This window comes from Gavialis gangeticus, unplaced genomic scaffold (genome assembly GCF_001723915.1).
Source record: "Gavialis gangeticus isolate Ggan-Ray unplaced genomic scaffold, GavGan_comp1, whole genome shotgun sequence".
NCBI lineage: Eukaryota > Metazoa > Chordata > Crocodylia > Gavialidae > Gavialis > Gavialis gangeticus.
The window spans coordinates 182,692,156-182,706,470 of record NW_017729024.1 but is presented as its reverse complement, the minus strand read 5'-3'; the positions used below and the strand labels follow the sequence as shown (position 1 = coordinate 182,706,470).

The 14,315-nt window shown below is 37.2% G+C and overlaps 1 protein-coding gene across 3 annotated transcripts in view; it reads left to right on the top strand.

The window, feature by feature from the left end:
• Nucleotides 1-14,315, top strand: part of WDR7 (WD repeat domain 7) — a 400,912-nt gene that overhangs the window by 101,579 nt on the left and 285,018 nt on the right. For all 3 annotated transcript variants that reach the window (XM_019518172.1, XM_019518171.1, XM_019518169.1), the window contains exons 17-18: nt 6,962-7,080; nt 9,663-9,786. In XM_019518172.1, coding sequence (XP_019373717.1) covers nt 6,962-7,080; nt 9,663-9,786 — 243 coding nt within the window. The remainder of the gene's footprint in view (nt 1-6,961; nt 7,081-9,662; nt 9,787-14,315) is intronic.

Here is a 14,315-nt window from a genome sequence, read left to right as displayed (position 1 = left end):
TAGAGGGGGAGGATCACCTCCTTGGCTCTACTCGAGATGCACCTGTGGATGCACGACAAGGTCCGGTTAGCCCTGCCAACCATGACCTCGCATTGTCGGCCCATGTTCATCTTGGAGTCAATAATGACTCCAAGATCCCTTTCTGCCTCCGTGCTCTCGAGTAAGGAGTTCCCCATTGTGTAAGATTTAAAGTGATACGTGTCTTTTCAATCTATATAAGGTGTTGATATTGCTATAAAGTGATCCCAAAGCATTGAAGGGGTCTACTTATTGCAAGAAATCCCAAATATCAGCTTGGTTGTTTGCCAGGAGTCTGAGTTCAGCACTTAAGCGGAATATTCCTTGACCTTTAATTTAAAAATCAACATTATAAATGCACATTTAAACTTCAGTTTTCTTTATAGGAGTAGAATATAATTTACCACTATTAAATTGTAAAAAATTCTTGTCACTTACTATTTGGATGGCAAACATGCTGGTTGATACCTGGTACACGGCTGTCCCATTTGGCCATCATCTCCTCTGCTTCTTGCAGGTGCTTCACATGTTCTGTGGCCATAGTCAGACCCACAACTCCAATCCCTTTTTCACCAAGCATGCTAGTTGCACCTTGGTTTGTGTTTAGTTTTTACTGTTCCTTGATATCTAAAGCTATAGCTTGGTTGTCTGGATAGCAAATAGCTGCAGGAAGAGTTCTGATTTTCACAGGTGGTAAAGCATCTTATACAAACATAATCATTCAATACTACTTATTTTGCTTTAATACAAACTCTATTTTAATATATTGAATTGGGATTAAAGATGCAATGACCACTTATTCAGATGCAAAACAAAGGAGGAATTAAAAGGGGGGTGAGGGGTAGGGAGCAGGGGATTGAGGTGGGACAATAGGATTTCAGCTGTAATGTAGAATGAAGTAGAAAATAGATGCTGTTCCACTTCTGCAGACTGGAGGAAAAAAAAGATTCCCTGCAGAAGGGGAGGGGAAGCCATTAGTAACAGTCAATCCATGATAGGCTAGAAGAAACCAATTAAAATGTAAAGCAAACAAAATGTAAAGAAATCATGAAGTGGCCAATACTGAACTGAACATGAAATGATGGAAAAACCAGTGGACTTGTATGAAGTAAAGGATGATGTGATTATGCTATTTATGGCTGTAAATCCAGGCAGCCCTCACAGAAGCCAAGAGAATATAGACTTGCCACTGTTAGGAAGTTTATGATTATCTCTTAGGGGGATATTTTAGATATGATTATCTCTTAGGGGGAAAGTTTGTTACCATAGTAACTATGTGCTAAAGATTCAAACTGCAGTCCAGATGAGAATGGTTGAAGACATGGATAAATATTTCTGGCAGAAGTGGAATAAGTGATAAGTTCAAGTTAAGTTCGAAGCCAGTTGATAAAGTCTTGGCCTTGTTTATTTCAATGGCAAATCTCCCTTTCACTTCAGTGATCAAGATTTCACTATATAATATAACAAAGGGGCAAGGTAAATAAGTAAGTCACTATTATATCATAAAAAAATGTGTGTTGTCCTTTATAAACATGAGCCCAACAGTATGCAAGTTTTTTTTTTTGTTTTTTTTTGGTCATTTGCTTTTCTGCTGGAAAGCCCTTTTTTCCCCCTCTTTTGGTGCCTGTAGATGATGCCAATCAGAAAAGGACTGCTCTGCTATCTAAACTAGCTTACAGGTAACTGAAGCATCACCATTTTGTTAGGTCTGGTTTTTTAATTTACTCAGGATTTCAGTTTAAAGAAAGGGGAAAAACTAGCACTGAATTTGTTTTTTGCATCTTTGAAGAGGAAGCTGGGTAGGCAGCAATGGATGTGGATCTGAAATATGTGAATAAAGTGTTTTACAGGACCAGAACCACAACTAGGTTAAGGTGAAAGTTTTGTAGGAAACGTATACGGAGTCATAAACATAAGATAATACAAAAGACCTAGAATAGCAGCACATCAGTTAAGGTTATTGGATCAAGAATTATTTCCACATATACCCATTTACTTCTTTCATAAAGGTGCTTTTAAAATTTGAAGAGGTCAATAGAAGTTGTAAAGGAACAGACCTGTTGGCAAAAATGGTTCCAGAAAAGTTTTGTACATAAGATCTCTGTCCATAATATTTCTTTTTTTTTAAAAAAAAATAGAGTTTCCACCAATGTTATCCTTTTCAGAATGAAAATCCTTTCCTTTATTTTGTTAAGACTAGCATCTCGAATTATGATAAATGGCACTTCTACAGTCTTCAGCGGGAACCTAAACCACAAAAAAGTAATACATAGAAATAAAATGATGTGTTCCTGTCACAGAATGTATAGCATAGAACATGGAATATATAAAACGTATAGCATAGAACAATGTTCTCTTAAATTATTTTAAAATTTTCACTTTGTGTGATGTTAATTAAGTTGTCATCCGTATTTTTTTCAAACGGGATTTTTCTTCAAATATATTTTTATGGGAATTTGGATTTCCTTTACTTTCCTCGTCATTAGTTTTACATTTCTAGGTTTTATCGTAGGTTGACGTCAGTATTTTCCTCTCCTTGTTGCAACAGAAACTTTTGATATAGGACTTTTGTTGCCACTACTTTTTAAAGATCCTTTAGCGGAGGTCTAATTAGAGCAGTAACTGTCTTAAGATCCTTAGAACTTGATGTCACTGGGCTATTGAGCCAGCTGTTCTTGCTTTTCAGTTACAGTGACTGGTATAAACAGTGACATTTTAGGGGAATTTTTCATACTTTCTTTTTGGAAAGAATTGTAACCTTAAATTCATTCTCAATTTATTTTCATAAATCAAATATGATAAAACCCTTTCTTGTCGCATGTTTTTCATCAAGTAAAAGAGCTTAGTGAGTTATGTTAGTTGTCCTGTTGCTTTACACGTGCCATCATAATTTATCCATGTGGAAATTATAGAAAAAGTAGTTTTGATGCAGATGTCCTACAGTGACAAAAGAAGTTCACTGCATGAAAAGCAAACATACCATTCAAAAGACAATGCTTAATCTGTTCTGGAGCCTGAACCTATTGTTATTCTGCAGTGGAATAAAGGAAGGGGATTAATTTGAAGATGCTTGTGCATGACGCATGGTAATTTCTATAAAGGAAGGAAGTGTCAGATAGTGACCTCTAAATCTTAACATTGACCTCTGGTTGTAGTATGTATGTGCCATAAGGTCTGCCTGTGTTTTCATATGCTAATTCTAGTCATGGAGCATTAGTCAGACTATAATATTTATTACTGTTTTTAAACTGCCTCTGCACTGAGAAATTATGGAGTTTACAAAATAGCTACTTCAGAGCCAGAGATACTGTAGTTTATTATTGACATTATTGTACAATATTACTTTGTAGTTGCTTACCTGCATAAGTAATTCTACTTTTTTATGTTGTACATTATGTATTTTAATATATAGGTTTTCCCAATAGTTTGTCTACTGTTTTGTTTAATATTAGTAGGGATATTTAAAACGAGCCTCAATTTAAAACAAGTAAAATTCTGTGGGAAGCACTTTTTCAGTGGAAAGGGGGCTCCTGATTTACAGGTGTATTTATTTGCATTTTTTGTGACTAATACGGAGAAAATATTAAATAGCAGTTATGGGAATAACACTTTGTGCTTTTATATTGGTATTATTCTACTTCCAACTTGGCTGCATATAGTTGATGCACCCCTGCAAAACTGAATTCACACTATATTTTAAGGCATGTTTGAAATGCCTTTTTTACTACAGCAACTTTTGTCTTTCAGGAGATTTTACATTAGTATATTTTATTTCTGTGATTTGCATGTCTTTTGGTCACTGATGTTGCCCTTCTGGTAAAAATCAAGAGGTCTTTTTTATTTTAAATTTTAATACCTTCACAATTTCTTCCAGCTTCATCTTTTACTTTTTGGTAATGCTAATCAGTTTTTCAGATACTGCTATCCTCATTTTTCCTGTTTATCTCTTTATTTCTTCTTTCCTCTTCAAGTTGCTCCTGCTGTTTCTGCTAGCACTGAGGCTGGTCACTCTGGCTCTGGCCCTGTTCCTACTTTACATACCTGTTTCTTAGTAAATGAAGGTATTCTTTCTTCATTTTCTATCTACTTGTCTTTTACTTTCAACTAATGTTCTTTATCATTGTTAATACATGACTCATTAATCTTATCTGTGTATTTGCTTTGTGAGATAGAAGCAGCACATTGTGGGGAGGGTTTGCAACTTTTATTACTAACATTGGGTAAGAACATTTAGGAATAGTTTTTAGTCCACATATCCTGGATTTTACTTGCATATACTTTAGTTCATGAGTATATATGGGTTATGGACATCATTTATATTTCAAACCATTCTTAAGCCATTCCTGTCAGCAAGGGAATATGGATGTGCCTTGAAGGTTGACAAACTCGATGCCTTATTAGGCTAGGGAGGGGAGCAAGTTCCAGAGCTGAGGGGCTTTCAGTGGGGAAAGCCATGCCAACTGCCCCCTCTGCTATGTGTGTGAGTCTAGTTCAGCCTCATCAGAGCTACATCAGCACATGCATTTTGCATCCCTGAGCTGCTTCCAGATGAGTGAACACGTGCAGTTTGCAGTGCCTCAGAGCTGTTTGAGGTGCTGCAAACCACATGCGGCACACATGCAATTGTTTGCCATGCTGCAAATTTGATACCTGGAACTCCCATTTTTAAAAAAAATAAAACAAAAACCTGCTTTAAAAAAAACAAAACAGTGTGGCGCACCTTCCTTTAGGATGTGCCAGCAGACATGGAGGGCTGCGTCCTCCAGGGAGATGCTCTGGCTGCCGGCTAGAGTGTCTCCCCTCCTCTGGTTGTCCCTCAGCTCCTCCAGCACACCGGGAACCAGGAGGATCAGGGAAACAGTTGTTTTCCCAAAGTGAGGCATTTTGCCTCACACCAAAGCCCAAGTGCAGGGGTGTGCACAGCAGCAAAAAGCAGTGGCACAAATTTGTGCTGCTGCTATTTCTGCCATGGCAAATGCATACATGCTCTGAACTGCAGAACAGCTTTTTAAAAATGATTTTTAGGTTCTAGCTTTGTTTTTAGCTTGTGTTTTATCAGTTTTTAGATGCTTTTTCACGTTCAGACAATACAGTTCTAAATTGACATAGATTTAGACCCTGATCAAGAATCTCAACTTTATGATGTCACCTGATCTCATGTGAAGACCCATGTTTTCAGTCCCCACTGAGTTGATTGAGAGAGAGGCCTCATTTGGAGTGAGGATTGCCATTTAAAGAAATTCTGTGTGGAATAAGTTTAAAAACAAACTTAAAATGCTGTATTGTACAACTGTTGTGATGTTTTTAAAGCGTGTGTGGTATGGTACTTCAGAGTCGCAGCATCTCAAGTACTGTGTGTTAAATGTAGTGAATAGGTTGTTTGGTTACAAATGATAATCAGTTGCATATAGGAATGTCCATGATTACTGAAAACTTTGGCTGTTATTTGATTAGCTTTTTAAAAAAAGCTAAAGGTAAATTTTCACTGATATTGAAGAATGTTTGGTAAAATAACTGTAGCCTGGCTGTATTGTACTTACATGGTAAAGTAATGCATATTATAATGTGTGGGCAAGTTGTCCAGGTTGCATTGCCTTTTTGAAAGTTACGGCTTTTTCTTAAACATAACATTAATTTCAATTTGGGGATTTTTCTTGGCTCTTTTTTTTAATTATTATATGTATAGTACCTGAGACAGAAAGGCTAAGAGGTTGCACCTGTTGTACCCTGGACAAGATGTGCCTGTATCTGTCCTGGAATAGCAGTATCCTGGGATTGACGTGTATACATAGCTCCATTCTAATCAGGCTTTAGTGAGCAGCTGAATGCACAGTCACTTTTCTGCTACTTGATTCAGCAATGTGATCCTGGGATAACCATTTGGGTACACTTTTGTGATGTCATATGATAAATTGTTAGAATTCTTACTCTGTGAGCCCTTTTAGGACAATGTCTGAATGCCTGCACTTTGTCCTGAGATAAACTGATTTATCCTGGGACAAATGTGGCGTATGTGCTTAAAAGCATTTGGGCATATCGTAAGTTGGGGACATTAAAAGTTAAGCATGATCTTTTGAATTGAAAAACTGTTACTTGGAACCTCATCCTGCCCTGAGAAAACAATTGAGCCTTAATTGGGTATAAAAGTCTGACCGTGAGTTTTTTTGGATCTGCTGGAGCTGTGCAGCATCTAGATCTCAGATAGCCAGTTAGATTTCTGTAACCTGTAGCTCATGGGGTTTATTCAGACACCACTGTAATCAATAGAAAGTTGTCCATTGATTTCTGTGAGTATCTGTGTTGCCCAAAGTTGCCTGTTGATTTCTATGAGCTCTGTATAGGGTTAACCATTAGCATAAAAAGAATCCCCTGCTGCATGACACTGACAAACAGATGGCCTTCCTTTTAACTGACACATATCCCTTTCTTGATCTCAGTGATCAGTGATGTTCCTTAAAAAGTTTTTGAAGCCATTTATAAATCCAGATCTCTGGGAGTTAGTGTTTTTTTCTTTTCTTTTTTTTTTTTTTAAACAAAAAACAAAAAGCTCTGGGTTTTGCTGAGCAGCTTGCAAGATTGCATTTTTTTGGTTTTAATTGGCATGCCTGTTTGAAATGGTTGAAAGCAGGAACTGTGTATTTGTATACGTGGCAAAAATAATACTGCTTTTTTAATATGAATACATTCACTGCACAGGAAGAAGTGTTTTATAATTGCTAAGATAGACTCATCTTGTCTGTGGCAAATCAACAACCAGTTTAACTACTGCAGTGGTCCTTAAAATAAGGGTCTCTGAAGAAGTGTTCATTCCAGGCCTGTGGTCAGAGTAAATTTTAATTGTGTGGCATTTTGGATATAGTTAAATACAAACAATTTGACCTTTTTCAAGTTAAAATTACTTACATGGTTGTTGTGTTTAAAACCTAGATATCTGTTTTAACAGGATGGAGTCAACTAGCTGCTATGCACTGTGTCATGCTCCCTGATCTATTGGGATTGGATAAATTTAGACCTCCTCTTCTTGAAATGCTTGCACGCAGGTGGCAAGATCGATGCTTGGAGGTAATACTATTTTGTAAATTGCATTACCTTTTTGTTTGTCTATGCTTGTGACAGATGTAATGTTTACAGATGCAAAAGTATAATATTGGACAACTGGTATATCTTTCAAACAGCAGGTAATCTTTTAAAATGGTGATGACTGGCTCATTTTTTTTATACCAGTGTGTTAGATTTACATAGAAAACAATATATGGGGAACTTTAATTGAAATATGAATCTGTGATTTATCTAATTGGCCACTGGGTGTCATTCTTGTTCTGCCCGCACTCCTATAAGCTCTTCTATTTAGCAAAAGTCAAGTCAGATGTTGGCTTCCACAATATCCAGACTGTTTAGCAAATTAACTTTTGACTAACCAAGTTTCAGGAAGTTTGTTTTCTCCTTTTTATAAACTATGTAACAATAAAATACATAACAATGCTCTTTAGCATCAGGACATAAGCAAAAGCTTGAAACGGTTGTGACTTCGTTTTGGTTTGTTTTTATACTAAGACTGTTAATCTACTTTTTTTAACTAGATTTCTAAAATGCTTGCATCTATGTTCTAGAGATTAGAAAAAAAGAGTAAATGGGGGAAAGTATCAATGCAGACTATATTTTGTTTCTCACAATGAGAATCAGCATTAATACAATTTCAGGCAATATGCTTGCTTTTCCACTTAACCAGTTAGGCCAGTGACTGGCAACCATTATAACCTGCATGCTGGAATAACTTAGCTCTGGTGTTACATAGGCCATGGGGCTTTGGCGTTAGAGCGGCAGCAGAGGGTTTGCCTGTATATGTACTGTACTGCTGCTGCATTTCCACCCAGCCCTGCCACAGCTCCCCAGTGGTTGAAAGCTGTGCACACACTAGAGCAGGTGGAGCAGAGGTTGAGAAGAAGTGGCGGCAGCACAGCTTCTAGCTGCCTGGCCCTGATGAAGCCCCTTACTGTTCAGACCTGACACAAGCACAGGCAAAGCCCTCTAGTTCCACGGGCCAGATATTGCCAATCTATGAATTAGTCTTTTTGCATCTTTATTTTTTCTTAATTTGAGATGATAGACAAGAGTTATAAATGTAGTCCACATATTTGAAAACTATTCTGCTAAAAGAATTTATTTTCTGGATTGTATTTAAGATTTAAAAAAAAAAATCAACCCAATTTCTATCAAGAGGCTGCTGAGATGGCAGGGTTTTCTGGAATGCATGTACAGTGGTCAGTGAATGGGTTGGTACCTACTGTTTGATAAATGACTAGCTGGCCTTAACATCACACCTATGCTGTAGTGGCAAAAATTCTGTTGATTGTGCAGCTTTAGAAGAAAAAAATGGGGCAAATGTTGTGGAATTTAAGCAGTCTTATAGTTAATAATCATCTTGTCACTGATTAAATGTGCAAAAACACTGTCAGAATTTTTTATTTTTGACCCATTGTTCTATTGCTAGATATTATGCAACATTATTCTGTTTCTAGATAGTGCAGTCAGTTAATCAATTTGAAAATTAGATTCTCAAAGTTTGGTAGTTAGAACACCTGGATTAGCTTAAGTGTAAAAAGATCAGGTTTGTATACCATTCTGTTGTTTTACTGGGGTTTTTTCTTTTTCTTTGTCATCTTAGGCAAGTCACTTTTAAAATCGTTGGCCTTCCAGATACCTTCTCTCTCTAGCAGATATGCTTGCCTTTGGAAGATTTCAAAGTATTTTAAAACAGAAAGAGAGACTTTTAAATGATATTGTGTATTTGTTGGTTTTACAATAGCTTTTTTTTCTCAATAACATGAAATATCCCAAGGGTTTCGTCTACGGCTGCTGTTTAGTTTTCTGGGATGTACAAGAAATAGGCTAGAGCTATACTACAACTTCATGACTTTTTACAATGTTTTTTTAATTTAATTTTAATTTAATTTATATTTATTGTCATGCTGTCTTGAATTTTAGTAAGCCAATTTGAAAAACATACATTTATGAAACAAGCCCCACATTTTGGGAAAGCATGGAAGAGAATAGAAAGCCTGAAACGTTCTCCAAAGGAATTGAAGGCCCTCTTTTCTGATAAATTTTAATAGCTTTATATCTGTTAATAAATATCAGTGTGTCAGTTTGTAGCTTGCTTCTGAGCTCCTTTACATTCCCCTCTACTTCCTAGCTTGACATACCTGTAGTACTGATCTTTTCATGGTAGGAAAAGCAGCTGCTGTGGGGCTTAATAATTCTTCTCTCAGGAAGGCAAGTGAGCAAAGGTGAGGAGTGAGTGGAGCAGTTATGATATATGCAGCATTCTTCAGCAAGGGGAAGCAGGGATTGAGTTGTGACATGGAATCTCTTCTCGGACCTTCGCTTACTCCTGGGGCCACACGTCCTTGCATTCCACCTTATTTAAGGGCCCGTTGCAACAAAATGGTTGAGGCCTTGATTCCTCCTCTCCCCCATTTTAATGTTTTTTGGGAAAATGGCATAGCTTAATTTTGTTTTTAGCTTAGGTCATTTCTATGTTGTAAGTTTATTTTAAATAACTTGACTTTGGTTACGTTCTTAAAATATTAGTACATATTATTTGAGATTTGAGTTTGCACAATGTTCTGGTTGCCTATTTATAGGTAAGAGAAGCTGCCCAAGCCTTGTTGTTAGCAGAACTGAGAAGAATTGAACAGGCAGGACGGAAAGAAACAATTGATGCATGGGCTCCATATTTGCCACAATATATTGACAGTGTTATATCCCGTAAGTACCCAACATTTAATTTGAAACTAATTTGGTTAAAAGATATGAATAAGATATTATACATAAACAATGATTACAAATACTGGCACAAAGCAGAAGAACATTGTTTTATTTGTTTAATGAAACCCCAGAATTCAGGATCTTAACTTTCTGAATAAGTCAGCCTAACATTTTGTTTTCGTGACTGGCCACCTTCTCGCTCATAGATTTTGTTATACAAGTGTTTCTCAGTTAAATTGTGGAGTGTGTGTGTGTGTGCGCGCGCACGCGCGCGCGAACACTGTAAAATAATCCATAAAAATGAGATAAAATTAGGACAAGATGCTTTCAAAAAGTCTCTTGTCTAAAAAAACAACACAACAGCTTTTTTATCACAAATAACTCTGACATTTCTAGATCAAAGTGTATTTGTTCATTTATAAATATTTCACTTTGTAATACCCCTGCTTCTACCCCCAACCTGCCTCCTGCACCCTCCCCCCAAAAAGGGTAAATCTATGCTATTGCCTTTTAAATGTTCATGAGCATATACTTTGTGGCTGAAGTATCTAACGGAATCATATATAAGTTTAGCTTGGTTCTGTTTACACGTTAAGATCACAGTTAAATACTGAAATAGTGGTTTAAAAGTGTGTTCTGTGAAGTTTTCAAGTGAGTTAATTTTACAGTTGGGAGGAAAATCAAATACAAGTCCTTCTTTTCTTTGACTTTAGTGACAGTTGTCTGTCCATATACTTCAAAAAGTATTTGCTAGATTGCCTTCCTTCGATTCAAGAGTGAAGATAATTTTTTTTAAAAAAGTGATAACTTCAACTATGGATGCATGACATTTCTCTGTAAGTGATTAGATATGATAATGAGTTGACCAACAGATGGCTTTGTAACCTCTGATATTTATGTTCAGGTCCATCAATCACTCCAGAAGTACTGCATGCAAGTGGTCACTACCCTTTTCTCCTTTTAGCTGTCCTTGAGTTAATTATGGAGCCACAGCAAACTCTCTCTTTTCTTAACTAGTTATTAAGCATCAGACTTAATGTAATTCTCTGCTGTTCTCAATAAACAACAAATTAGTAAGGGCATGTCTTTATGGAACAAATTAGTGATGTGCCAAAGCATTGAACCACCATACTGAGCCAAGCCTCATCAGGTCAGTGCATGTGTGCTCTTGAAATGGAAGCAGTGTAGCAATGAAGTTAGCTTTTCAGCTACACTGCTTCTGGTTCAGGAACCTGTATGTGGGGAATGGGTGTGAAGCGTCTCCGTATGGCCCTTCTTGCATTCTTTAGATCTACCTGTCCATGCTTAGAAGCCCAAGTCGCATTGAAAGTCTGTCGGGCATAGGGTTTTTCCTTGCAGTTCCTCTGGTAATGGAACTCAGGCTTTTAAAAAATATACCCATAAAGCTCTTGTTTTGTACTAGAGAGGTAGATATTCTGCCAGCTAAGTTTTCTTAGATGTTTTGATAAATGCATTTCAGAACCTTTTGAAAATGCCATACAGGCAACCCCTGCTTAGCGCTCTTAATTGGTTCCTGAAAAACTGAGCATTAAGTGAAACTAACTTTCATTTTCACTTTCACTTTTCACTTTCTAAAACCACCAAAATCACTGTAAAGCCACCAAAATCAGGGCTGCCAGTATTAGTGTCACTTTCAGTGCCAGCTGTACCATGCCCATGAGCATTATAACAAAACTTGCTGAGTGTTAAGTGGAATTGGGTATCAGTTTAAAACGAGTGCTATAGCGAAATAGCACGAAGCGAAACAGCATTAAGTGGGGGTTGCCTTTACAGATACGTTTTATGTGGGACAAGTTATAAGAGAAGTGATTAAAGTCTTCATCCTGTAGCTCATCATTGAAGTATGATTTTAATAAACACAAGGGCCTATCTACTTGCATCAGCTTGTCAAATTGGATCTAATCTTGGTGATGCTGTAAGATGCTATATTGATAGCCTGGAAAAATAAGTATATTTTATTCAGTGAAAATATACCACAGGTGTGTTAGATAAAGCAGACTTCTACACACAGCCCACAAGTATGCTTAGCTGGGGAGATCATTGATAAGAGTGGGTAGCATGGTCAGCATGTATAACTGTCTCCACTGACATTGTCAATAAGAGTATTAGGGTGGTATTTGTAACACCGGATGACCTAGGAACTGTACTGAGATCACCAGACTATTTCACGTAAGCTATCAAATATCTGTCTTAATACTTAATGGAAAACATTGTAAATATGTTCATAAGTGCAAACTGACTTTTACTATAAATAGAGGGACCCTGGGGTGCTTTGAGATCCTCTCAAAGGTGGTCTGGGTTGCCACCTAGTGTCAGCACTGTTACATGTGCAAACATGATTCGCAAGATAAACCCTGAAACTTCAAATAGGAAGCTAGTAAAAAAATTATTTTACTACATTTTTATTACAATTTTTAATGAGTATAGGAATAGGCACCACTTGATCCTCTGAATCATGGTGTATGCATAAGAGGCCTAGTCAGGTACCTGATGAATCTGTTTGTACAGAGTCCTGAGACAATTGCACCAAGACCTTTGACATGTACACCTAGGTAAGAGTATGGAGGAGTGGAGGCTGCCCAAGACCTACCATTCCCCCTTTAGACCATTGAGACAAAATCAAAAGACCAGACCAGGTTCAAATGTTCAGTGCCTTGATGGTTGTAACTTCTGCCAGAGTGCAACAGATAAGAACTGCTGCTGACTGCCTAACACCTCAGCCAAGGCATGTTTCTCTCAGTGTACCATAACTTTTCTGCAGCCAAGGAGTATACCCACAAGGCATTGGGGGCTAGAGTCTTGAGGAGCCCTATACTCCCCTTAATCTGGAGGTTGCAACATTGTGTTATTTTACAGGAGCTACCTCGCCATGAGTAGCTCTACCACATTGTCACCAGGCCCTCCAGTCATGTATAATTTGTGCTCATACCCAGGACCATGAATATAGCATCTTCCTACTTCAAACTTTGATTGCTACAGCCAATTCTTAACACTTTTTTGTGTATTGTCAATGCTGTTTCTACAGCAACCACTTGAGATTTTGGGCTGCTGAGCCTTAAGTTTATTACAGGTTTAGGCAGAGACTCCCTTAAGATTTGTTTTTGTACGGGTAATAGAAATGTGTTGTATCGTGCCAACTACTCAAAGTATTCTTTTGTGCAAGCAGTAGTAATAAATAATTATTTTTTAATTAGGGCTACAGAGCTAAAGTTGATATCTCTTAGGGATAATATCATACACTGCTAAAATGTGCTCTGGCCATCTGCAAATTTAATAATGTACACAAATGTTTAGTCTGCACTAATTATAGGGATAAAATAGATGAACAGTAGGGTCTATATCCCTTCTTTAATTCCTAGGATGACATTGGATGAAAAAAATTAGAAGAGGAAATAAAAAAGGGATCTAATAGAAACTACAGGGAAAATTTTATATTTTGGCCAAATATGAGTTTGGAATTTGTTAGAAGAGTGGTGCTTAACCAGTTTGCCTGGCAGGCTGGCTGGACAGTGCCTGGTCCATCTATGGCCTGGATCCAGGTGATGATCCTGATCCAGCACCCAAGGCAGGTGTGGCAGGCCCTACCCAGCTGCACAGAAAGGGGCAGAAGGCAGACTGACTCCAGCCTGGCCCCGCAGGGTTAGGGAGCAGAAAGGGGCATGACTTGAGCCTGTGTGGGATGGAAGGGCCCTACATAATTCTACACTTTTTTGTCACCTTTTTTTTCTTGTTTTAGCAAGAAAAATTCTTTGGAGTTTTAAAAAAGTTTTATTTAAATTTAAAATTAAACACCATCTTCATAGATTGAGACTACTGATGTGCTACCAGTAAAAACTGTACTTAGCTAGTACAGTACTTTCTTTTCAATTTGCTAATGTAACAAAACTATATAACATTTTCTATGTACAATAACTTGTGTTTTAAAACAAAGGATCTTACATCAACACTTACGAATTATCTCTCATTATTCCTTCATTTTCAGCATTTTGGCACTGATTTGGCAAACTTTTAAGCCTGTGTCTAATATTACAAACATAAGTAGAAGTATTGAAATCCATGGAACCTACTCATGACTTATAATTAAGCATGTGTAGGTGTTCACAGGGACAGAGCCTAAGACCACCCATCTGTACAGATTCAGATATAGTTATAATATGATATGCCAACTGCATGTGGATCACTTGTTTTGAAGCAGTATATTGTGCCTTTTAAGGAAGTGTATTAATGCTGTATCTGTTTGTTCCAGTGTTCAGAGAAAAACTGATAGACACATTTGAATATATTATTTTTGCTTCCTTGATGCTATACTGAAATTTTGCCATATACACTGCTGAATTGTTTGCTGAGTATTAATACATCTCAGTGTTTTTAGAGCCTGTGGTTCTGCTTTATAGACTGCTGAAGCAGTGGTGATGATGATAAAATACATTCAGGCCATTCTGTAGAATTTTTCTCTGAGCTTTTATAACTTTAAATATAAACTCTAAACACTCCTGTTATAGCTTTTT